The 27321-nt window shown below is 37.4% G+C and overlaps 1 protein-coding gene across 1 annotated transcript; it reads right to left on the bottom strand.

The window, feature by feature from the left end:
• Nucleotides 1–547: 547 nt before the first annotated feature.
• Nucleotides 548–27321, bottom strand: ECT2 (epithelial cell transforming 2). Its single transcript, XM_009333581.1, is given in 24 exon segments — nt 548–637; nt 3977–4123; nt 5265–5372; nt 7364–7518; nt 9095–9258; nt 10604–10701; nt 10890–10968; nt 11921–12002; nt 12753–12849; nt 13863–13973; nt 15129–15197; nt 16887–17006; nt 17681–17817; nt 19438–19660; nt 20050–20112; nt 20308–20423; nt 21430–21560; nt 21693–21766; nt 22937–23044; nt 24076–24165; nt 24726–24908; nt 25839–25931; nt 26035–26114; nt 27192–27321. Coding segments are annotated over 24 exon segments (2748 nt in total).

The following is a 27321-nucleotide window of genomic DNA, read 5'->3' as shown; positions in this document are numbered from 1 at the left end:
TAATCTCAGAAATTCAATTCTACCTTTTTATAAACAACTACATTTATAAAATATCTGGAATAAGCAGCTGTACAACAGGTTAACTGTCATACTTGAAAGGTCAGGTACTTCATAACGCATCTCCGTTTAAGAAATCAACAATTCAAACATTAGAGTGCTCTGCCAATTGATGAAGTTAGGCAAGCATAAGAGTCATCCAAACTAGCGGTAAGTTATGTGAACATCATCTTCATTTCAAAATCTGACAAACTAGGTTATTGCCTAAAGGGGACAATTTCCATAGAAGAAAATGCTATGGTGGTGAGAAAATAAATTTGTGCAAGGGAATACTGTGTCTTAAATGAAGACCAAGTTACTTATTCCACTGATTAGCCGATCTGCTTCAATACAACTAAAAACCCCTTGTGATTAACTTAGTGTTATCTAACATTTTGCTAATCATTGCTAAGTGCTAATGACTAAGGTACCATTAATGTCAGTAACAAGTCATTTGAACAGCCAGCTGCTTGTCGGTCATTACAATACAGCATTGTATTTTAAACCTGCTTCATATCAAGTGGGTTGTTGATCGACTTAATGTATGACTCCTTTTTTCAAAGATCGAGGGAAGACTGACCAAGGAAGGAGAAGGAACACCCTGTTGGGGAAGAAAAAAAAAAGTTATTTGATCATTTGTTAGCCTATGTCAATAGTTAAGTAGTCATTTCTCAACCCTGATACATAGCATAAGGAATGTAACAGCGCAGAAGATATTTAAGTTTGGCAGCTTTTGAAATTAATGATACAGCATTTCTAGATTTTGAACAGAAAAGTTAAAGAGCACCATATGAGTAGAATGCATATTTTTAAAAATGCAGAAGAAAGATTTTTCCTTGTTACCAGCCTTGAGAGATTCAGAACGCAAGAACATGTTTTTGAGGAGTAGCTGTTAACCAAGTATTAGCATACATCTTGCATCACACTTTTTGCTATAACAATCTCCCTCCAACTTGAAAGCAAGATACATTATGATAATCTCTTAGAGAAATGGAGCTCCCCTCAGATCCTACAACTTTCTGTATTCTTACCAGCTCCGAGTCCCAAATCAGATGTTGAACATATGCCTTCTTGGCTACAGAAGGCAATAAACATCACAATGATTTGTCAAAGCTTGCTTTAGCTGCGCCTGGATGGGCACAAACTAGGCAAAAAGCTGATTTTTCTGGTGCTAGGAGCATAGGCTGCTTCTACATCAATATGTAGCCCTAAAAGTTAACCTCTTTGGATCAGCTGAGATTTTATATTCTTTTTACATTAGACCTCAAGATACTTTCACAAGCAATCTTCTGTTGCTCTTTATAGCACAGCCAAGCTTTTCAGCATATAAACAGGTCATGGTAGTTAGGCAGCTTGCTGCACCTGCATGCTTCAAGAATCTTTTAAATAGGGATATTTTGAGCAGGTAAGGCTCTACCACTTCACTATGAAGTCTAATGCCTGTTTATGACACATCATCTATTTGCAGTCATAGGCAATATTTGAAAATTAAATCCCAAACTCCTCTTTATAGAGTCTAATAAAAGCTGCTGTAAAGTATTTTATACAGGATATTTTTTCTATTTACAGGTAGGGGAACAAAAACCATAGGTAAAATTAGCTGCTGCAACCAAGTTATTAAAGTCCTCAGAACTCTGGTCAGTGAGCTACGCTGCCACTTGGACAACTGAGCTGAAACAGTAAGTAATTCAATTGTACAGAAATGAATTAAGAAAAAACACACAGAAAAATTAAAAGGATTTGTAAAAGAATTAACTTTGCACCCAGAACCAGAAATAGAACTAGACCACACGTGAGTAGTGACTCCAACCCCTTGCATTAGAACAAGTCAAAGAAAAACCCAACACCATTTAAAACACTTCGTGGATTCTAGGGTTTTATATAGTTGTACCGTGCTGTCTTAGTTTAGAGGAATCAAGGTTTTTTTGCTCACTTCATGCAAGATGGGCATTAACAGTCAGGATGTGATGTACAGAATTTTTCAGCACCACACTGGTTATTATCTCCAGCATCACCATAAGTGCTAGTAATAATAGGGATAGGACATGGTCTGTCCAAGGCATGACCATTTAAGCTTTCCAAGTTGGAAGATGTTTTTTCTTCTACAGCATTTGAAAGACGAATATTTGGAGAGCCAGGACACAGCACAGGTCGAGGCCTGGAATTTTGAGAGCTCCAATCAACAGAATTGGAGCGGTGAACATTAACAGCACATTTGACAGATCCATTTAGGCTGCACGTAGAAGATGAACGAGCAATCTACAATTAGGAAGGGGTTCAAGAGTTAGTCCAAACAAGAAAAAAACCCTAAGCATTCAAGCTTTATTGATATTTTTAGTCTATAGTTTTTCTACACCAAAAATCCCCACTTAAGCACAGGCCAGGATTTTATTTAAATAAAACAATATGTCTGAATAAAAGCTTTGACTCTCTCAATGGACTCAGACAGGTTTCCTGCAGCTTTAGTTTCCTACTCAAGAACTGCACTGGTATCCCAACTTGAGGGGCTGGAATCTAAACCTCTCTTTCCCCCTCAACCTTATGATTCAACCAAAAAGACATTATGCAAGTTCAGTGGTGTGTGGGGTCGGTTAAAAAAACAAAAAACAAACAAACAAAAAACCAACCAAAAAAACAAAACCACACCTCACACACAACATATGATCTGCTGCGAAGCTGCAACTTACTACCTCAGAGGTCCAAGAACTCCAGGAAGAATTTGAAATAGGAAAATAGTTTTTACTACTATAAGTTCCTATCATTTTGTGGAAAAAAATATTTTTGTATGGGGTAGACACAAAAAGAAAAGTGCATGACTTGCATTTTCATGAGAAATGAGATAAAGTGCTGTATCAAAATGAAGACAGAATATTAGAATTCGAAAACAATTGTTGGAGCAAACATAATTGGAAAGAAGAAAGTCTCTACAGAGAACTGGGGTATATCCACACTGGTAGATTTTTTTATTTCCTCTAAAGCAAGGGAGTCCACTGTGATACTTCCTCCCTTATTAATTCACATTTTCTCCTGCCTATCTCATGTGGGAGAGCAGGGCAATATCTTTATGTTGTACAACTTAATGGCCACTCAAACACACTGAATTATCTCTATATTAAGGTATGACATATCAGGCAGTAGTAGAAAGATACACAGGAAATCCTGTTCTTGGCCTTCTGTCCTACAAACTACAGACGACTTTAAAGTATATGTTTACTCAGCATAGAGATTTACTCAAACACTAGAATAAAAGTAAAGATGATGAAAAAATTCCTTCAAATCTAGTCTGCTTTACTAGACTGTACTAGGAAATTGAGTTTGACCTAATGTAGCAGAAGAAAGCTGCAATAGGTAGCCAGGCATAGGAAAAGAGTTGCAGTGTGTAGGACAATACATTATTTTACCAAGTTTTCTTAAACATGTATAAGGAGATAATTCCCTCATCTTTTCAAAAACTCTCAGGCTGCAGCATCTATATTTCTCTACCCTTTCTTCCCAGTTTGTTTCACAGGTTGTCTAGCATCTCACTACTTTCTCATTGATAATTTCACCATGTTATTCAGGATTGTACACCACATTTGTATATATTGTCCAAAATCAAAAGCATGAACCAACATAAGACAGTGCGTTGGAAGTTTCTCACTCTCTCAGAAGAGGATACATATTCCATCTCTGGCAGAAGAGGTTGGGGTTTTTTTCCCTCAACTTAATTGTACAAGGCATCTCCCAGTTTCTAGTACATACAGCATTTCTGCATTTTCAGCAAGTAAGCCTTCTCATTAAACAACTCTTGCTCAGAAAATAACACATCTATGAATGTAGTTAAAAATAAATTTTTCCACTGTGGATCTTGAAATTGTTAAAGTAAGATCAACACCAGACATTAAAGTAACTGTGATCTTAAAAAGGTTACTTATTTGGCCTGCATAGCCAAATCACTTACCACTAATGACGACGTACTAGTCAGTTGGCTGCCTAGATAACTCTCATTAGCTGAACTGGGACTTCTTCCTTCTGTTGCACTATGCGACATTAAAGCCCTTCGAAGAGCTCTCTTTGGTGTTTTTGAGAAAGAAAATGCTCTTGTAACCTGAGGAGTTTGACAAGCAGTTATACACTCACAAAAATCAGGCTGCAATACCTACTACAATATAGGCTACCATTCAAGTTTGAACATTTGTAGGACATGTATCAAATGTTAATATGACTGTATCAAAACTAGCCAAACACACACACCCACAAGTTGATCTGACTTTTAAGGCTCCCCATCACCCCTACTCTTCTCACTCTGCCCAAATATGAAGACAACATGGGGACGGGGAGGGGTGGATATTCAGGGAGAGGTCAAAATAAGGTCTAGTTAACTAGGCTTCCTCACGTCCCTTGGGTTCTGCAAAGTCAGGCCCCCCTCCTTTAAGTTGCTCTCAATTTAGTCTTCAGTAGCTTCCAAACTGCAGCAGCCTCTACAGTTTTCTCTAAGAAACAGTATTATCATCTTGAACATACTAAGCCTGCTGCAAGGCTGCTGAGAATGGGGAACAGATTCCTCCTTGCTGCATCACTCTGTCACCCCTTCTCACACACCACAAACTTTAGCAGAACCAAACCCATTGCACAGCCAACATGACAGAGCAGACAGGCAGCCTTCCTCCTGCCTCCCAGCCAGGTCCTCTTAGCAGAATAGGGCACAGTTCCTCAGTCCATTAGTTGAGAGCAGCTAAGCCACACACAAAGGAAAGCATACACAGGCAGACACCAGCATTCAGCACTTACTCCGTTGCTATTTCAAAGTTTATTTTATTACCAGGACACACATACTCTACACCCATCCTACTTTTGAAGGTACTTAAATTTAGATAATCGCATGCAGCTTTAAAACTCCATTCAATATGCCAAAACCAGTTACAGCTGAGGGTTGGGGTTTTTTGTAGTATATATAGATTCAAAGATTCAAAATATTAGACAGAGTAAGTTCCGTAACAGACTCAAAAATGACTACATAATACTTATGACCATAATACTTAAGACTATATACAGATACTTCAAAACTACTCAGTCAAAACCTCAAACATTCCCCACCTTCTTTAAGGAGCTTATACTTAAGAGTTTTAGTTCAGATTATGTTTTTCCTGTCACACTAAGTACTACAAAAGACCTGAAACAGGAATACTAGCACAATTCCCTGACTAAAACAGGGTTTACTGTAAAGCACTATCTTTATAGTATCTTACCTTTTTTGATGTTTTCTTTATTGCCCTGGATGCTCTGCTTAAAGTACTGTCCATATCTTTAGTATTTACTTCAACTGAATCAGGATCAGCAGTATAAATGAGATTTTCCTATAGACAAAAATAGTCTTAATAATGGTCAAACATCAGCACTTGTCAAAATATCATTCTCTAGTTCATTAGGTCAGATTTAGAGGTTTTAATTGCCATATTCCTCCATATTTAACTCTCAATATACAGTTAAGCAGTTATTTTCTTTCATGCCATTTCATTAGATTAACTGCTGTTACAATCAGTTTATGAAACCACTTCATCAGTAGTTTTACATTTGGTTGGTTTGATTCAGTTTCAAGTTCAGGGTTGACCAAAGTAGAAGGCAGTAGCTCTGAAGCGTACCCAGGGAGTTTCACAAGATACATGCCTCTGTTTCACTGACACATCCAGCACACTTCTGAAGTGAAATCTCGATAGCTCCAGCTGTCAAACATTAAGACTAAGTCTTTCAGCTTAAGCCCAATAGATGTTTCAGAATACCCACAAGTTCTGGTTTTTTTTTTTCATGCCTCATTCTTCAACTCTAGCATGTGCAAAGCAACCTCTGGCTACCTACTTACAAAACTTGGGGGTGGGGGGACATGCATGGGAGTGGGAAGTTGCTGGGGGTGTTGTTGTTGTTTTGGGGTTTTATTTTGAGAAAAGACAGTTTACCAAAAAAAGTTTTGAAAAAAGAAGTCATACGGACACCAGACAGCAAGCTGTATGGCTATTCCTAGCGTCTAACAAGGAGTAGTTAAAGCCTTTACTGCCACCATGTGGCAAAGCCAACGCTATCTCATTCTCACATGATGCTACAGGGTTCTTGAGAACAGGGAAAAGGGGAAGTGTGCTTAAATTGAAGCTCAATTTGACATTTAAATCAGCAAGAAAAAAGTATTATATAGTTGGTACAAAGCAGTAGTTACAGAAATTATAACTAATGGAATTCAGCATAGTAGGTTACAATTTGTCAGCATATGATTCTGGATGTTCTAGGGCACGAGGGAATGATACATTTATTACACAAAGATTTAATTTCTATTAAGAAAACCCAACATTTTTCCATCCCTTTGTGTTATATGTAACACAAAAGACTGAAGATAGGCGGCAGACAGATTAAAGTAAATTAACACTTCTGAATCAGTACTTTTCCTACTCAGTACCTAAAAGGAAGGAAAAGCACAAAGCCAAGTTTCTTATTAATAAGTCCCCAGATGACAAGCCAAAGAAAATAAAATTAAGATGCTATTTTGATTACTTAACTACCTCTCCTGAAACAAGCATGTCTTTAAAAAAAAAATCACAATCAAATATTTTACAGTAAGTGTAAAATGCAGAACATAAAACATTTCTAGCTTAAACTCAAGATGTTTCAGCTATATGTACTGCACATATTTTCAGCAAATTTGGATGACTGATATGCATACACTCTTACATAATTAAAACATTAGCTGAAAGTCTCTTGCCCTAATTGGAGAGGATCTACTCTTCAAATTAGTAGTTTTCTGGCTGTGGAGAGCCCACACATTGAATGTCTGAAAATGTGAGGAGGCCAGTGTCTCCTTTATTTCATTGCTTTCTTTATTTCCTTGTTTAAAGGTTGTAGGCTTCTGTCTATAGGAGGAAGATGCTTCATGTCTCTTACATTATGGTGCCCATTCAAATAAGGTATAGAACACAGAATTCAGCCTAACACAGAGTTAAACCAAAACTTACGATTCATAATGCTGGGGTTGTAAATTTAAACATAGCTGTGAAAGAAGCAAGCTCAAGACAATTCTGTTTAGATCTGCAGTGCAGAGTTTAAATTATTTATAATTAAGTTGTGATGGGGGAAGAGCAGGATTCTTGATTTTTAAGTAGTTATTAGCTTCTGTAGAAGCTAAATTCCAGGCTGTTTCCTTTTCCACCTTTTAACCACTCACTTGCAGACCTGCTAGCACAAATGTTTTCTGCTCTACTTCACCTCAAGCATGTCCACTATTAACAAGTTCTTCAGCTTCATGTGCTTCAAGCCAAAAAGAGAGAAATATTTCCAATCAGCAAAATGGTTCCAGAGTACTTACTGCATCTGCTTTACAAATAGTGTTAGCCACATGCCGACACAACATCTTCAACCAATCTTCTTTAGGAGGTTCTTCAGTTGTCATCTGGAAACTAAGTAGCTTGTTGTTGAGTTCTGTAGGTGGCCGCACAACTAAGGCAAAAGCTTTATGGCAATCTACAGTTTATAAAAAGAGAGGCAAGGAGTTAAGACAAAGAATAATGATTTTTTATATAATTCAGGGGGGAACCTTCAGAAAAGTTAACCCTCCATCTGCCAGGAGCTAGAGTTAAGGACAATATGATTTGGTGCAAGGATTTTATCTTTATTTACACTATAGCTGTTGTATCACTTGCAAGAGCACTGAGTTCTGTCCGCAACCTTCATCAAGAGGCTGCAATCAGCTGTTCATGCAGCAGTTGTTTATTCAGCAAATAATCTGCACACCATAGTCTGCAGACTAGTCAGTCTTTGCTGGATATAGAGAATGAAATTGGTATTTACTGCTAACTCATGAAGTGTTAGATTTATTTTTTTTTTTAAATCAGAACAAGGAAAACAACATTTACCCTATTTTGTAGGGTAAAGCAGGAAAAAGCAACAAAGACATCAGTACTATATATGACACATTAATAGTCAAGTTACAACAGTTTTACTGTTTAAACTTGATAACGATTGCTCACTTGATAGCAGAAAATTAATCCATTGCTGATACTCCTTTATAGCAGACACAGCTGAAGCATGTTAAACACAGTTGAGAGAGAAAAAGAAAAAACTACCCATCACCAATTCAGAAAAGCAGCACTGGAAAAGCAGTCTTATAAGAGAGTGTATATAAAAGAAAGTAGCTGACCTCTCCCAAGATTTGCATACTAAAGTTCATAGCAAATATTAAATGGTATGCTTACAAATGGCTCCCATCGCCCAAGTCCCAAATAAAACTTAAGTATTGCACAGTGATTTAAAGAGAATTCTTAAGAGAGAAACCCTAAAGTACCTTGTAGGCATCACGTTTACTACCTACCCTCTTTGCCATTTCTATTTTTTATTGGGTTTCGATGTTCAGGTGCTTCAGAGAACATTAGGCAGAACAAGTATGACATGCATACCATCACCTACAGTGAAATATCAAATCTAGCTCTCTAGGGTATAAATCTAGAAACTAGTCTGACTAGACTTCTAAAGAAGTCACTATCAAGGCTGGAACAGTATTGTAGCATGAGTTCTGCTGCTGTAGCAAGGTATTACTTCAGTGAAACTCCTACAGTCTCAGTATGGCAAAGCAGCCACAGAAGTTACATCATCTAAATCTTTCCTTTAAGATGCTAAGCACAGCTCCTCCTGAGCATCATTATCATCAGTTAAACGAAGCTTTGGTTTCACAGCAATAGCACTTGTCTCTGGTCAGTCTAGTGCTCTGGACTGAAGTTTGGGTTTTTTTGTTTTGTAAATCCAGAGCTGTCAAGTGTACTCCTCTGTTTAACTCACACTGCCATTTGATTGGCTTATGCTAATGCCATCTAGTAGTTCTGCCAAATTCAGCATCCTGCAGCGATTCTTGAAAAGCCAAAAGGTGTCAAATGCAAGGAATTCTCAAGCTCATACAGAGCTTCAAACAGAAGCTTATACTAAAATCACATACCTAACATACCATACAACAAACATACCTTACCATTCTATCCCCAGACCTTCATCCTTTATACTCTGAACTACAGTTTTCATTAGCTATCACAGCACTTCAAAACATACAGACCTTCTGTCTCCCTGATGTCTAGGACTTTCTTGATCTGGGAGAGAGGCATGAGAACAACATGCTTGAGAGATGCAGGAGGCCTCGTGTGGCCATGCGGACTCTTGAAAGCACCAATAACTTTATGCCGTTTCCTCGCAATCTGCAGTTAAATAGAAGACAAAGAGGTTAAAGTTAGAAGGTCTATTGCCGTTGTTTTGTTTCTCTTCTATTCTTTTACCTTCTAGTACACAGGAAGGCACAGAAAGCCTTGCTACAAAAAAATACTCTAGAGAGTATTTTACTCTATTTACTCTACCACATAAATCTTTGAGGAACTCACTTATCTCACTATTCACTGTCTACAATTCAAGTGGCCCGGCAATACTTGTTACTTAGCATCAATACACTCACCTCAAAAATAAAACAAATTAAAAAAAAAATATCAAGAGGGGAAGTAATTTTGCATTACAGACCTCAATTCTACCCTGCATAGCAAGCAAGGGCCCTTTGAAACCTACCACAAGATAGTCTAGATTTAAACAGAAAAGACATCTATATGCATGAACCAACTTAGGCTGTGGTGTGTTACGTCCTAGAAATATCACTTGCCATTGCTTGTGCATGCAGCTATCAAGTGGATTTTGCAGTGGAGGTTGGTCAGTCAGTTTTTACTTTACATTAACACATAGGTATCTTACATGTGTTTTAAGTAAGGTATCTTTAGTTGCTTGTATCTTGTACAAGAGATAAGCCAAGAAGCTTTATTAAAAGCATTTTCATTTTCCTTTTCCTTTCCTTCCTTTACAAGAAGTAATGAAGCTGAGTCAACTTGACTCCCAGGAAGAGTTCATCGCTAGTCACAACAATAGGCCTTTGTCTCTAAGTGCTGCTTAAGACAGCACTAATTTTCGATTATTTTAGAGTTGGTTTTCTACGAAGACAATGTTCTTCACTGCTGTAGACAGTAACAAGTACTTTCATAAAGTGTCCTTTACAGCCTTAGTTTCTCCACTTAAGTCTCCAAAACCCAGCTAGATTACTTTTCCTTCCTAGTTCTTCCTAACATACTGTTAATCTAAGGCATTTAATAGGTGAATTTTTTTATTTTTTTGTAGCCTAAGCACAGACATACCTACCCCAGAGGCCCACTATTTACTCATATTAAATATGACTAAACTTTAAAAGGACAAACATCCTGCTGAGCCAAGGACTCCAGCACTTTTTCATCCATTGATACTACTCAAAGTGCTATTCAGATAAACATTTATTTCTTAACATATTGAGCTGCTTTTAAATTTTTGATCTGGCTGCAAGACATTAAAGGCTACATTAACACCTCTCAACCATCTAGAATTGACTAGCTACTTGTGTTGGCTTATACAATAGCTAATGTAAAGGTAACATCAGCATGTGTTGCGCTATCAGCTTTCCATGTCTTAGAATTCTCCTTCAAGAGTTTTTAAATTTTACTTGTTTATATTCATATGTAGTGCCAAGCCTTTTCTAATTCAGTTCACGAGATGTACTTATATAGTCATCTTATGTTCTCCCCTGTCACAGAGGTCATCACCAAGTGCTACGGTTTCCAAACGCTGAACTAAGCTTCGGTGAGAGGACAAGAGATTGGCCTAAGTGATACAAGTAAAAAGCTCATTAAGCATTTAGTTCAAGGACTGGATTACTGCTTGCTTACAACTTAACACTGGAAATCTGTTTAAACCAGTACCATTGCATTTTAACCTCACATACTTTTGCAAAGGGAGCAAACTAGCACACAGTCATTTTACAGGTCTGCAGCTTCAGAGAAACTACTTACTGGACATCCATCAACTTCATAGACAACATCAAAGAACTGCCTTTGTGCCTCTGTTTTTCTTTTGTCTTCATTAATATGTCTAAGGGAAGCATATTATATTTATCTTCAATACCAAGCCACAGTAAATGAATGCACTGCATTTAAGACATACAAAAATAATGAAGCTAAACATTCAGAGATATAGTTTACATAGCAGCACTGGAAAACACAAAATCCACCACACTTGCTCATTGAAGTATCCAAATACCATATGCTAAGCGCATAGGAAACTTCAGACCTAGAACAATCTTCTTGTCACGTTATCAGTGGTTGACACACCATTCAGTTAATATATAATTCCCCTCCTCTGCCCCATAAGATTTTGAACTAGAGACCAAACCAATGCAGTTCTTCACAGCCTGCATTTTATCCCCCCAAGTCACGACCGCAGCTCACCAAGAGGCAGATGCAAGAATAATTACAATTTAAAAGTTGTTAAAATTGGACAAACATTTACCCAATTAGTACAGGAGGTCTCATTGCTGAAGACATACGCTACACTTCAAAAGAGGTGAGACTTACAATCTAAACAGCTTCAGCTTTAAGCTAATTAACTCATGGAATGGTGCCAAGAATAGCTAATTCAGGGCCAGAAGAGAAACTAATCTTCCACCAATAGCATGTCCTTTCAGTGGATATATATGCACAGAAGTAAGATTTTAAGACAAAACACATCTCTTCCATTCTGGAGGGAATATATAGAAATAAGAGTTGGAAGAGAACAGAGGACTCAGGAGGTTCAGCTTCATACTGAGGCAGGGAGTCAGCAGAGGTTCAGTAGAAGTGCTGGGTAACAATGCCACAGACTTCAAGAGCTCTGGCACAGAATACCAAAGTGACAACAGTGGCCAAAGGGAGACTGAAGAGCACATACAATTACATATACTTACATGGAGACTAATGTTATGGCAACAACACACTAAGAGCAATTTAGAAGGAACAGAGAGATCTAAATGTGTAACAGTAAGTTTCATAGAACAAGCATCACTTACGTCATCACTTCCTTTAATGATTCAATAGCTTTCTCTAGGGTTATTTTATCTGGGTTCTCTTCTGCTGTATGCTTCTTAATGTCTACAATTAAAAAAAAAAACAACCCACATGCATTACAAGTGCCTGAAAAGAAATATGAAAAATTCAAGTTTAAACTGTAAGTCAGATGACTGAAGAAATCACAGCTATCCTGGAGTCCAAATAGCCTTGATTAAGTGGGGAAGTAGGCTGAGCAGCAATTGTCCATGCATCTCATTAAGAAAAAACCTACCTACAAGACAAGACCATACAAGACCAAACCCTCAAACTATTAAAAAAAAAAATCAACAAGACCACATGCTGGTTTTGTTGAAGTGCAGAGACAAGTATGGAAGTCTTTTAACTGAAACAAGGGGTGGTTGTGTGGGTTTTTTATTATTATTTTTATTAACGTAATCATTATTACAGCAAGTGGTTGAGACCAGGTGGAACACATGAAGCTGTAAGCTTCGTCAATACAAAGTGCTCTCTAGTTTATACTGCTGCATTTGAATCTTAATTATATTTGTATTTGAAGAGAAAACTGTTGTCAGAGCAAACTCTTCCTCTACCTGTATCCTGCAGACAAATATATGAACAAGTAAAATTTAGGCAAAAGTATGCTTTCTTCAGTAATTGGTCTTGCTGACTGCTATTAAGGATGATTAACTCCCAGAATCAGGCTTGTTTTATATGAGAAAAGCTGTTGCTAATTATGACTAAAAGCAGACATTACCTTGGTTTTAACACTTTCACAGTGTTTATTGAAAAAGTAGTTCACAAACTACTAAAAAAAATACATCACTAGATTACCATTTAGTAGTAGAGCAACACTAGGCAGCCTTTGAACAGGACGGATAAGGAGTTCAGCTAGGCTTTGGCGGCCACATTCAGGTTTAGCTTGGTTTATCTGGGGAATAGAAAGGGGAGAAAGGAAGTAATTCTTACTTTTTTCCACACACACAAAAACACCCAAAAAGTCACAAACTAGGAGAAAAATTTTCTTCCTTGAAACTAGCATCGCAATAAAGTTTGAGAATCATTTACCACAGATACTCAGTCATTAACAGATCATGTTAAAAAGCATGTTATATTCAAATCTGCGCAGTATTTATCACATGATTTATGTTCTCAGAATGTCTATTTTTAAGCTGTCCATATTATCAACCCCTCAGTCCTTGTTTCAGATGCTAACGTGGAGTGGGACAGTAGGCAGCCTGTTCTCTTATTCATTTCCCCATCTTTCAGACATCAATACTTGGATATAATTCCTGGTACCTCAAAAAATATAAGCTGAAATCTGTCAGTTTGATTACTCCACTATTTGAGACACACTTGTTGGATATAGAAGAGGAGTTCAAGCTATGCTGCACTATTAGTCAACTATATACCTTTATCTGAAGGGCTCAAGAGTCTTAAGACTCATCTTCAGGTAACTCTTTCTTTGAAGATCATCTTCCTGTTAAATCTCCACTGTTATGCTCCTATTCATTAGTCACAAGAATGTTGAGAGATTCTACCTCCCTGTAACTTCACAGCTGCCAAAAGCGAGTTAAAAGCTATTTCAGAAATACAAGTCTTTTAAACACAGGGAGGGGGACCAATAAAAAGCAGCAGCTCTAGCTAGCTTTACAGAAAAGAGAAGACATGTATTTGGGAGAAAGTAACCAGAAGGCACTTTTTCCAGCAACAAATGCATATAATCAAACTACCCTAAAAGCTGTATAGCAGAGGAAGAATGTGGACCTCTTATGAAATAATCTTACAAGGAGTTCAAATCTTTTTTATTTCCATCTCACCAAGAAGATGTTCACATACCTCCAAGCTTCCAAAACACCACATTCTTCTACCTAGTGCATTAAGTAGTTTACTTGGTAATGGTCTCCATGTTCTACTCAAAGACTTAGTTCTGCAGACACTTACCTTTAGGAAGGCATGAAACCTTGGCTTCTGTTTTTCACATCTAGTAATAGTCTCTTTGCTCATTTCGAAGAAATTCACAAATGGAGGGTATGTTTTCAACAAGTCTTTTGACTGAAAGAAACAACTGTTACGGCTCTGCTTTACATATTATGTAGCATTGTACATATGTTCATATGCCCTGAGCCATACAAAGCTGCTCAAAGGCACATTTCAATAAAGAATAATAAAAAAAATATGTTGTAAACCCATGCGTGTCCACAGAACAAGTTAAAACATTTTTGCATGCCAGATGCCCAAGATTCAGTGCTGCTGATTAAATGCAGCCTGCTCTCAGAAACATCAAGTACACATGTGACAACCTTAGAAGCTGCTGAGCAGCTCAAGTAGAATCATAGAATACCAGGTCGGAAAGGACTGCAAGGATCATCTAGTCCAACCTTTCTCAGCAAAAGCACAGTCTAGACAAGATGGCCCAGCACCCTGTCCAGCCAAATCTTAAGTGTCCAATGTTGGGGAATCCACCACTTCCCTGGGGAGATTATTCCAATAGAAGGCAGATTCTCACCTAGCAAGATGCTTTTGGTGAGAATTGTGGAAGTTTCAGACAGGTATTTTCTCCAGTTACTGCAACCACCATTAAAAGATACTAAACCACCAGAAGCAATATCTTAGACTGAAAACTTTTGAATGCCAAACACTATTTGCCTCAAAATGATCAGGTCAGCAAAAACACAAGATACCTAGCAGACTACTTAGATTAAAATGCATTGCAGTCACAGACCTAGCTTTCCTGTTCTGCACATTCTGTACTTGGGAAAACAAGGAGTCCTTATTCACTTACATATTTCAAGTCTTGAAGGAAGAACACAAGACATTTCCGTGAAGAGTTATTTTCCTAGTTATTTACTATTAATCAGAGGCAGCAGATAGCTAAGGTTACAGGAAGAGACCCTTTTAATGTCTGAGTAAAAAGCATGTCTGTAGTGTTGCAAATTACAGTTCTCAAACCATATCTATTTGGAGTTTTACCCCCTCGTACAAATGGACAGACACATAGACTTAAACTTGACATGGATTACCTATATAAAGTACATCATTTAACTCAACTGAAAAGTCTAAACAGAAAATACAATGATACAACTTAGTGTTCTTTCTCACTCAGTAGTGCTTTGCTTGTGTTTTCTAGCTCCTACAAATGGATTATTTGTAAGGCAAGATAATAGCCCATAATAGCTCTAATGCACAGAAAAAGAAACAGCAACTTACGTATTTAAGAATGATATCACCAATACTTTTGCTTTCAGTCCAGTTCATCATAAGATCTTCCAGGTCTTCCTAGAATACATGCAGGGACGGGGGGGGGAAGAAAATAAGATGAGAGTGAACTCCATAAAGCTGTAAGATGGGATCAGTGTTCTGCCAAACACATATAATTAGCTGTGTGTTTCCATGCTGACAAACCAGGCAATCCTAAAAACTGTACAATTTCACATTAAGCCCCTTCAGTCTACTGAGAGCTGAAAGCAAGAGAGCTCTGGCTTACTGAATATATAGTTTTGAATCAATGCAAGCAGAGCCTAGCAGTGTATCAGCACTAGCCAACTCAGCAACAAGATGACGCTGTTGTGTCCAACACACTACAGAATATATCCCAGATGATTACTGAAAAAGTATACACAGAAGACAGTTGAACCAATTCTAATTAAGAGTGCACAACTAATATAGGACTCTTAAGTCTGTAAGATAGGATTGAAATAGAATTAGCATAAATTTCCCTCACTTGCTGCACCAGGGTGTCAAGGAAAGTGAGACCAAGCTGTTAAGCCTGTATCAGCTTGATAAGGATCAAGCTTATTCACTGTCAGCTAACAACAAGGACAGGAGGGTACAGCTGAAGGTTCAGGGTTCACCTTAAGTGAAAAGGATTCACCATTAATATTGGTTTGTTGCTGCCACTTCTCTTATCTTTATTACACCAAAGATGAAGGAAAACACAATCACTACATCTGAGCAACTCTGTCTACACTGCATGCTGCAGGTGAATCCTACTTGACACATGGACACACATGCTCTACTTTCATCTCAGTCTCAGTGAGCACTTATCAATACCTATCGTGATTAACTAGACTGGATCCCAACGGTTGGTAAAAAAAGCAAAACAAAAGACAACAAAAAAACCAAACCACTGAGTTACAGGCAGTCTGCAAGCCCCTCTATTTTAAAAGCCTACTTTGAAATGCAGACAGGAACAGACATATGCCATTATTTGAAGATTTTATGACTTCATATTTGAGGAAGAATTGCATCATAGTCTATTGTGAGACCAGAGATGGCTTCAGAGAGCACTTGCAATCCAGATCAAAATATAAAATAAAGAAAGCCTCAAGAAAACAATCTCATAGGGAATTCTAATCAGCTCTTATTAGGCCTCAGTACCAGGTCAACTGCTCCAGAGGCTGAAGTGCGAGCCAGTTTTATGAGCTGGTAGTTTCTGACAATTGGTTCAAAGCCATTTAAGGAGGAATTAGTTTTTCCTACCAAATGATAGAAGTCTCCTTATATGAACATGTCTAAAGCCTAGGAAAACACCGATTTTTTTTTTTTTTTAAATTCCATAGCTTTAGCTATCCTTCCAAGAGTCCTTCCTTACTGTTTTAATAGAAACATGTACGTTATAAGCACTTGTGAGAGCTAGACTACAATTTGATACCACTGGCCCTTTTGATCAGTTTTTATCAGTTACAGAAAACCTCCTCCAGGAAAAGGTATTAAAATGGGAAAAGGAGAAGCCAGCTCATGAATGACAATATTAGTTACATGCACAATACTCAGACTTCAGATATTTATAAATAAGCATTAAATCTTGAAGCGTACTTTGGATTTGCACATAATTCCATAGGTTGAACAGTATGTAACAGCACCAGGATGAATCTACACCTATCCAGCAGATACAACTTAAAGCATACAGAAAAGAGTCAAAGTCTATATCAAAGCTTCCCCTGCAGGGGAGAAGTTGCAGCTTACCTTAATTTTAGTATGCACATCAAGAATATCTGGAATGCTGCCAAATATGGTCTTAATCTCTTCCTGTGCAAGGATTGGTCCTCCAAGTTGTCCTTCCTTCTCCAACGGAACTTGAAATAGCTGATGAATTAGACAAAAAAGTTAATGCCCTCCCAACCACCACACATTGTGTTAGAAATAGTTATGAAAGCAACAGTGTTTTCTTTCCAGATCATACTTTCCTGCAGTCACAATCTTGAGATACTCCCATTTAGCAAGAGTGGGTTATAGAGGAGTGGTTTTATGATACAAACACTGAGTTCGATACATCACTACAGCATAACCCCCTTTCATCTACTTTTCTATTCACACACATCTTAGCTCATTCTTTAAGTAGATAATCAGCTGCAATGGAAACAAACTTCTAGAAATTAAGCTCTTCCTGTAAGCTGTTTGCTATTCTGCTTTTCCTGGAATAATTAAAAAAAAGTTTTTTCCCCTGCCATCTCTCTCTATTCACTAATATAGTCACGAAGACCCTATTTCTCTGAAGCTTGGAATTTTCATACAAACTGCAATTCCACTGCAGATCCCAGATTAGAAATTGTATTTTCCAGCCTTTATTATTAACAGATACTAAACATTTTAATATGTTAGTAAAATTACATGAGACTGTTTCCATTGTCATCTTTTTATGAACCTTTGATGCACCCAAGCCCTCAAAAGCCTGTAGATCACAGGTTGAAGATAATCATTGATGTAAACACTATATGTCTTATTACAATTGACCCGTACTTGCTTTAAAACCAGCTCACCTGAATGATTGTTGTTAGAATATCAACGTAGTTACTTTCTGTCTGATACAATTCCTTTGCAACCTGCCATCTTGCAGACTGCTTTAGTGGAAGAGGAGTTGAGTTTTTGGAAGGCCTTGCACAGGATTTTGGTGTTTCTGATGAAGAGATTCCCAAATGAAAACAGAGCTTTATTACAATAGAGTCCCTAAAAAAAAGCTCACCCTCAAAGACAGGAAAAAATCTTCAGAATTTTTAAGGGAAGATAGCTTTTTTTTTTTTAAAAGGCTACTCTGTAGGTTATTCCATAGTTATCAGAGCTCTTTCTAGAAAATGGCTTTCTTTATTACAGCCTAATTATAGAACAACAGTAATAGATTATTCCTCAAAATTAGTCTGAAATTAGTAAGTCATTTATGGGCAGGTCAATGACTTAACCCTATTATGTTTAGTAGGAAGTGAGGATTAGGTGCTGAACATTATTTATACATACACCATGTATAAAAGCCCTTTTCTTCTTTCATTTTGCCATGTAAACAATTATCTTTCAGCTGCCTACCATCCTTGCATTAGGTATGTAGCTCAAAACCATTTATTAAAAATCAGTCCTTGCATGAAACACTTACATTTCATCCTACTGGGAAGGGGGGGGAGAAAACACAAAAAAATTCTTAAAGCTAAAGCCAAGGTCGACCTGAAGCAGTCCATTAGTTTTAAATACTTGCTCAGGTATTGGACCTCAGAGACCTGTACTCACTCATTCTGATGTCACAAGTTCATTACTGTCACAGTTACTATGAAATAAGTACCTTACCTGTTGTTTTCAAAATAGCACTTTTTCTGAAACTATCTGCTGATGTTGGATTAGAAGAAACTTCCGTACCAGCGCTTACAAGAGCACTAGCATGACCTAAGAAAGCTGGTCTTCAAGAGTAAGCTTATCTTTCCTGTATTCCTTCTGAATTATCACTTACAGGTTGTGCCTCAGTGAGATTACTTACTTGACTTGTATACAGGGGCTTTTTAAAAGCAGTAGTAACTCCAGATACCTCCTCTATATGATGGAACTGGGGTGGGGGGTGGGTTTTTTTGTTCTAGTTTGGTGTGGGTTTTTTGGTTTTTTGTTGTTTGTTTTTTTTTTTAATTCAGATATTAGCTTTTCACTAATCCACAATTTTGCAGTTTCCTCTCTTCCACAAGAACCATGTGCCGAGGCATTAAAATCTCTTTGCCAATTAACAGATCAGAATCAGTTGGTGATTTATATTCTTGTGAAGTTTTAGACATGAGTTTGCTGGCACAAATAGTGTTACCTCAACAGAACTTTTCAAAGACCTAGGAGGAGTGGCCTTTGCAGGAATTTTCCCTTTAATTCGTTTAGAAAAGAATCTTTGACCTCCATTCTCCAAACATCCTACTGGAGAGGCTTTTAGATGATTTACTGTTAACTATGTTGCTTATTTGCTGCAGATTTTCAGCAGAGTATTTGAAGCATTTTGGAGTAACACTGTACTTAATATTTATCAACTCCATATCTTTTCCTTGTTTTCCTTCAGGTATGAATACGCTTACTGCAATGACAAGAGGCAGCCTGGTCTCTGTCTGTGTCTGAACTCTTCACACCAATTCTGCTTTCTGCACACTTTGAAAAGGAGAAAGCCTGGAATTACTTAGGAAATCTGTAGCAAAACCTGTAAGACTTCCCTACCGCTACCACTTGTATGCAGAGAGCTCTTGAACACTGCAAGTGGGTCTGAATGAAAGTTTTTTAGCTCTACCTCCATTGGTAGTGCTCGACTCTGGAGTGTTCGAAATATCCAGCAAGGACCCAATAGAAAGTGAATGTTCAGCTGATGGGCGTTTCCGAGGAGGGAATGGCGACATGTCTGTTTCTCTGGTCAGTTGTGCAAGAGTTTCTTTCAAACGGCGTCTTTTACGATTGCTGTTTGGAGTATTCAGAGAAAGTAGTGACACAGACTTCTTGAGGCCAGGACTCTCTGACTGTAGTAAAAGAAAGTTTAGTTTAGTGTTTTCACCCGCTCTGTCCAGCTCAAGTCAGTGCAAAGGTGAGTTAATTGTAGAGATCAGCACACAACACAATTCTTCTTCGGGAAGCTGAGGGAAAATAGGTGAAGCCCCCCCCCTTTTTTTTAATTTTTTTCTTTTAACCTGGAAACACCACTAGTATTTTGTTTGACTAAAAATAAGTTCAACCCTTGGGAAGCAGAAAAAAGTGTTTTGCAAATTTTTATGTATAAAATTTATAACAGATTATCTGAAACTTAAATGCTGCTTTAAAACATATTATCTCTGGCCCCACACATACTATTGCACATGATAATTTTAACACCAAATACATGCTGCACATTATGTGAGAGAGTTCAACATACCTTCTCAAATAAATACATGGACTCTCCAGCTCTGGCATCCATTTGAATGCTTCCCCAGAACCACTAAAGGAAAAAAGAAAACACACCTTAAGAACACATTACAGGACTTCACCCGAAGTTAAAAATATTCAAAATAATGTATATAATAGTAAGGCAGTTTGCATACTAAATGCAAACATGTGGCTTATTCTGAAAAAGTGTATCTCACATACTGAGTATTATATAGCAATATTCTTTCAAGAATTTGTCAGCACTAACCTCTTGCTTTACAACATAAAGTTTTTTTAAAGGTTCAAATGGAAGGTCTTTTACTGTACTTTCTTCAACCACTAAGTGTGTACACCTTTCATCACCAACCGGTAAATAATGTCCTCCTAGATAAAAAAAGGCATATTAGCAAGACTGAAGAATATTATTGTTAGAAATTAGTAGCTCACTTGATAGTTCTGTGGCACCTATCATTAGTGAGAGAAGAGCCAAGAGAGATGAACTCTTCAGTGAGCCGATCAGTTGTTGGGCTTACATAACAGCCCAGATATTATCAGCAGTGGACACCTTTTAGGAAGTAGCATGTATCACTCAGTAGTAAAGTAGACATTGAAAAGTCAAGAGTACACAGAGTTCAGAGAGCATTTAAACCTGTCTGGCAATAAATGCAATATTCTCCTGGAAAGCTTTTCTTGTTTCTTGGAAGAGCAAGCCAGCTATACTCACCCTAAAGACATCCACAACCTAGAACCCGTGCATGTCACAATCTTATAAGTAGCTTTAGGTAAACAGGTCAGGGGAAGAAAAGCAAACCCAGCCAACTTTCACCTCTTTTGAGAAAGCCTTGCTGTTACAAGCTTGCTCCTTCCCCATTTCTATAGCTCTGTTACATGCAACTCTAGCAATAACTTCCCAGTCTCCAGCCTTTTATCTGTTACATCATTACTGTTAATGTGATTATTAATAGTGTACTACACTACCAAAAAATGGAACACTTCCAATCAAGTGTTTTACCAGCGATGATTCGTATCAAAGGTGTAAACATTGTAGATACTTTCTGTGAATTATGCAAAGATGCATACCACAAAACTGATTATGAAAACTGAAGCACAATATACATATCACATAGCAAGTTTTCCAGGATACCTTCAAGCATCCTATAATTACTTCTTTTTAAATTGTCCAGTTTCGATCAGCCTACGAAGTCTGAAGTCTTCAACAGCTACCAGAACTTATGCATACACCAACATCTAAAAATCAACTTATAGCTCTCCAAGTTGAAGAGTCCTCATTAATGCTTCAGGATTCACGATCTAGCATTTCGGCTTCAGTGAAGTATTTCTCAGCTATAAACCCCATTCATTCCACAGGTCAACTTTCAAAAACAATAACCTTGCATTTCTGTCATTTCTTCCATGTTAGCTTTCTCATCATCAGAGAATCCAAGGAAACTTAACATGCAATCCTGGAAGGGAGGAACCTTGAACTGATTTCTAAAGTCATCATCAGCTGCACAGAAATCACTGGGAAAAAAAAGAAAAAAACATACACAAAAAGGTCACTAAATCAGTGCTACATCACTATTTAAACAGAAGCTCACAATACTACAGGTGAACAGGATGCAAGGTTAAGGTTGAAGGAAAACAAACACCTACATTTCATTCCTTTTCTCCCAAGCCTTATAAATCCACTCAGCTTTCACAATAGGAGTACCAAGACTTACAGCAATCTATAAAACAGGAAAAGCACAAGTTGTACTAAGTATTTCCATTTAAGTCTTTCCCGTGCCGAGAAAATTCATAACCTTGCTTTTACTTTTCAAGACAGATACTGCAAAAAGTGAATATATTCCTTCAAGAATCATGTCCAACTGTAACTCCCCAGAGTTAGAGTGTATTAATTCTTCAGTGACTAGGAGATCAGATCAATAGCTATTTTGACACTTACTCAAAAGTGCACCGTTTTGTTAGTCTGATATCCTTCATCAAACACACAAAACCAAATCTCTGTTCCAATGGAATATGGGATCTTTTTTCTGCTTTTGATACTTTGTATGAAGACAAATATCCCAGCCTGCTTTTACCAAAGAGAAAGTGACTATTCCAAAGGTAACTTCCATGACTGCTTAAGAGGGATTGTAAAGTTTTCCTACTTTCTCCCTTTGAGTTGCCAGAAAGGAGTGTTTGACCAGAGTTAGAAGTAGGTCTTCTCTTCCAACTGGAAGATTAGAAAGACAGACTAGGAAAAAAGCAAGAGCCTACTAAGAATTCAAACGAGGGAGAATCGAGGGACATAGGCATTGCTGTCATATTCCATGGTACAAAAACCTATAAACTTGTATTTACTTGTCAACTGGACATACATGTCCTGAAGGATTCCCTTTTGTTGTTCTCAGAAAAAAAACCCCACATATATTTATACATAAAGGAAGATTTGAATGCTTATACATAACAAGTTAAAAATAATTTTTAGAAGAAGATGCACACAAATTGAGTACTAAAGTTTTTTGCAAGTTACCTCAAAGTTTATTGTTTGGACAGAAAGAAAACAGGCATGTAGATATATAAACACTTGTTCATTGATGAACAGATGTTCATCAAGGTCTTCAGTGTCTTAAGTACTGAAGTTATCAGTACTTAAGAAACATTTTGGTTCTTGATATTTACTAGTCTATTCCAAAATCTCTGCATTTAGGCAATTTATATTATTTAGATCTCTAACAGAGACAAAAACATGTCAAAACTCAACACCAGAGGGAGATGAACTCACTATTACAAGTCATTGTTGTTAGCACAGGAAAAAACCTAGCAACTTACAAGCTGAAGTATAATTTACAGACCTAGCCTACAAGAGCCAAATTCTGAAAGTTTCCATGAAGTACCAACTCAAGCTTACATACTCTGAATTTATCTCCATGTGTTGAGTTAGCCACCAGATGTGTAACTTTTGAGCTAAAGTCCCTTCGAATAATTCCACCCATATGATGAACCAAGGTCACTAGCTTAACCTGAAAAATAAAGATGAAATAAGTTTTCAGTATCTCTTTTGAAGCGTACAGTGCAGATTGAGCCCGGTACAAAAATAGTTTACAAAGCAAGATACAGGAGGTTACATTAAATGTCTAGGAATAGAAATGCTCCGATTTGTTCTTAAAACAACTTGTTCACATCTACAGGAGAAGGTATAGCTGATACATCAGAAGAACTTCTATTTTTAAACATTTAATATAGCCTTGCTGCATAGCTTCAGGAAAACTACCCAAGCCACCAGTACTCTTGTGATCATCATACATAATGCCTTCATCTTTTCACGCACAATAGTTTTGAGGCATGTTATCCTCACTGATTTAGTCAATTCTACCTGAAGGGGCAATTGCCAGAATTTACATAAGATTGCGATTTGTCCAATTTGAATCTAGCAGATCAAACCTAACTATCCCTAACACTGGGGAAAGGCTTTTGTTTTGTTTCGGGGGGGGGGGTCCCCCAGATGAAGATGTGGAGCTATATTGTTGATTCCCAGGTGTCCAATAGGGAAATTAGCTGCCAACTGCATCACTGAAATGGAAAATCAAAGTGCTAGAGTATCAAACCACTTCATACCTAGATACGTTAAGACTTAAGTCCCAATAGCACGATAGCAAGATAGCATGTCTGCAAGTGCTCTGAACAGGACTACAAAGCTTTACTTGACCACACTACTACCTGTAAAAATAAGAGGACACTATTGGGTAAACATCATCTTATCTGAAGCCTAAATCTACAAGTCTTCAAGCCCTACTGAATTAGAGCTGTTTAATGTCATTCAACAAAAGAGTGACCGAAAATGGCATGAAGAAAGTGACTTGGGCAAGGAAACAGTTTTGGTCCCATCCTCAAATATCACAGCCTCTGGACGTGCAACAAAACAAAAGAACAAACAATTCATTCCCCCCATACGAGCTCTAGTCATGGTTAAACCCTACGGGTGATAGAACAGAAGAGTATTTTGAAAATAAACTTAACATAGTTTTACCAATCCAAAGGAAAAAAGTCTTACTAATTCATCTTTCTTTCTGAATCCTGTAAAGCACAGTACCAAGTTCAACATACTTGCACAGTACAGTGGACGACAGGAGAAAGGTAAAGGCTGAAAGTAAGATGTAAGTTTATTAGTCAAAAGCATACTGCTTCCATTAAAGTTTTAACATTATCTTTAATACAGTACTATTGTTCCTAGCATTCAAACGCATCAGACACTAGCCCAAGTCTGTGTATTCAGTTATACCTCAGCTCTAGACCTGCCAGCGTTCTGATAAAGTAACTAGAGCATCCCCAAGTTCCACAGGTAGCGCTCCATCCTTTTCTTCCTCCCCAGTCCATCCTCTCTACGTGTCAACCTTTGGAAATATAAAGCGTTTGCCAGAGCATGATTTGTATGCTGCCTTTCCTAATGGCACAATCCCAACTAATAGGTCAACAGCTCCCACAGCTACTGCGGTAGTTGTAGCCTTACTACTGCCTGCCTGTGCTTTCTCACTACACGCAATATTCTAACACGATATTAGAAACTTGCTTTTCTTAAAATTCTCTTGCTAAGAATATTTATGATTGATTGGCAAAGCAAAATAGATTTTATTTTGAACATTTAATATTTAGAACTCACTGCACCAGAGAACTACTCAGCTGATTTCAACAGAAAGCACATACCTCTCCTTTTTGTGCACAGTGCAGTACTACTGGAGGTCCAATGACACGGCAATCTGCTTTGCAGAGCTTGTTAAAGATAGAATCTTGGAAGTCTGATATGACGAAGATAGTCTCAAATTCTGGGGAATCAGAATCTCCAAGCTCTTCTATTGTGTTTGTCTTTATGTAGGGCACTTTAATTTCCTTGATTTATGGGGATGAAAGGGAAAGCATTATTCAGGCAACATACTTACAGTAGTGTCAAAATTCAACTGATTTTTTATTTTGGACCATTAGAAAAATGTATGATTCAGATTTTAACAGAGACAGACTCTTAGGATTTGTGAAAGCTGAATGAGATGCACCGTTCCCTAGCATAAGAATAGCCATGAACTGCACCTAAAATAAAGGCCTTAAAGCAATTCCTGCTTCTGAAGAATAAGAATTCTAGTTACTTTAGTAGCTTACATATCAGTTCACACTGATAATATAGTATTGGAAATATCTACAGATAGAAAAAAAACCCAAACTAAGCACAAAAGAGAAATGAAATTTCAGACTATCAGAACAGCTTTAGGTACTTCTGGATGCGACCAAAAAGTAGCATCCAGCTTGCAATAGCAAGCTCCATGCTGCATAAGATCTAAAGAACAGAAGTCCATTTTCTTCATTGCTTGATATTTTTAAGGACTTTATAAATTTGGTCTGTTCCAATTTCAATCATTAGTTCCAAATTTTATTTTCTAGGTTTTTCACATCAAGAAATGGAGAACCACTTCTTACACTTAATTTTAAATGCAGCTTTCAATTGAAAGAGAAGTCAATTAACCAATTATGAAGTCAGTTCATAGCAAAAACTTATGTGTTGACTCAATATAAGCATGCAGTTGAATGTCTCCATTGATATTTCTATCCCCGTTAGAAAACACCACTAATTAACAGCTGCAGATATTACTTCCATATTTGAGAAAGTGTTTGTAAAAAAGTGCCAATTTTGACGAGCTTTAAGTGACACCATCGGAAACATTAGCATATATTGTGACCATTATGCCCAATTAAAGCGTGTGCACATTTCAGTCCCAGTGAAGTACAACATGCTGCATGCAATCACGTGTGCTTAATTGCATGACATACCATATGAATAATACTTTTTATTAGTTTTTCTTCTGATTTACCAGGACTAGTTTCCTTTATCTTTATAACTGGTACTTCCATTATCTTAACGGTCTGTGGAAGAGGAGAACTTTAGTACAGAACCAAATTGGTTACTAGAAGTCTATAAAAGCATACCATCTCATTCCAATGACTGTTTTATCTTAGACCCACATACCTCCAAGGCTTTCAGAAGCTCCTCATGTTTCCCTGCTTCCTGAACCAAAATCACTCTTGTTTCTATTTGAGGCATTTCTTCTGTTTATAGAGAAACAAGGATAATATTCATATTTTAATAGAAAAATCCATGTTAGGTCTAAAAAAAATAATCAATCAATAATGTATAGAAGAATATAGGCAGACTGCATCCTTTCAAGATACCTTGTTTATCAGGAACAAGCCTGAAAATAAGTGTTACCTCAAGAAGCCTGTCCTTTAATTAAGGCATACCCAATTGACCTTAGAGCCTAAATTTTCACTTATGGTGAAACAAGATCCTGCAATTCAAGACCAGTTACCTTACAGTCAAAGCAAGAACGTGCAAGGGAGTCAGCAAGGGTGAGGGGGAGAAAAAAAATTTAAAAAAGAAAGAAAAACAACAAAATTATTGACTTAATGCTTCTAGCAGAATTAGATACCAAGACTTGCTGGAAAATAGACAGCTGGTTTCTTTTCTAGTTTCTGTGTTCCTGGCTGACAAGGTCCATTACTTCCTAGTAACTGCTCAATTTCACCAAGGAATATTGGAACTGAAGTTAGATATCTTGTTCTTTTTAATCCATGTATTAATAAGCTTTCAAAATATTAGGAAGAAGGGACAAGTGCAGCCTCCATGCCATTTGCACCAGAAGACTGCCACTGGGTTTTGGCTACTACACTGCAGGAAAACAAAAACACCTTTTTCGTTGTTTTTTTTTTAATTCCAAGATTTGTTCTTGAATTCATTTTACACTCAAGACTATTCATCTCTCTAAGGACTACCTGTAATCCTACACAACAGAGCAGCTGTAGCTTCCAAACACTGGTGTCAAAATATTACCTGGAATGATTTATTCCACAGAAGAGGCATCAAATGGAATGAAACACTGTCTATACATTAGCCAGAAGACATTTGATTTCATGGCTGCAACCCCAAATTTTTGTAACAAGATGAGTTAAAAATTAAGACAGTCCCTTTGCTGGTGAAAGGATACCAAACCAACACCCTTTTGGCTACCCTACATACAATTCTGTAGTTCAGCAAAGCACTTTTGGTTTTGAAAAACTACCAAATACCTACAAAGTAATCAGTCATTATAAAAACATAGTAGTCTTAAAATAAGCTTCTCCCATTACCTTCAACATCCAAAACAGATCCAGGAAATACATTCTCTTTGGAGGTTTCTATAATTTTTGAATCAAGAACAGAAGAATCAGCCAAGAGGCTCCTCCCGGTTTCAGACACCAGCGTACTGTTGTCAGCCAT

Source organism: Pygoscelis adeliae, unplaced genomic scaffold (genome assembly GCF_000699105.1).
Source record: "Pygoscelis adeliae isolate BGI_AS28 unplaced genomic scaffold, ASM69910v1 Scaffold220, whole genome shotgun sequence".
NCBI lineage: Eukaryota > Metazoa > Chordata > Aves > Sphenisciformes > Spheniscidae > Pygoscelis > Pygoscelis adeliae.
The sequence above is the reverse complement of the archived record's forward strand: the minus strand, read 5'-3'. Positions and strand labels throughout refer to the sequence as shown.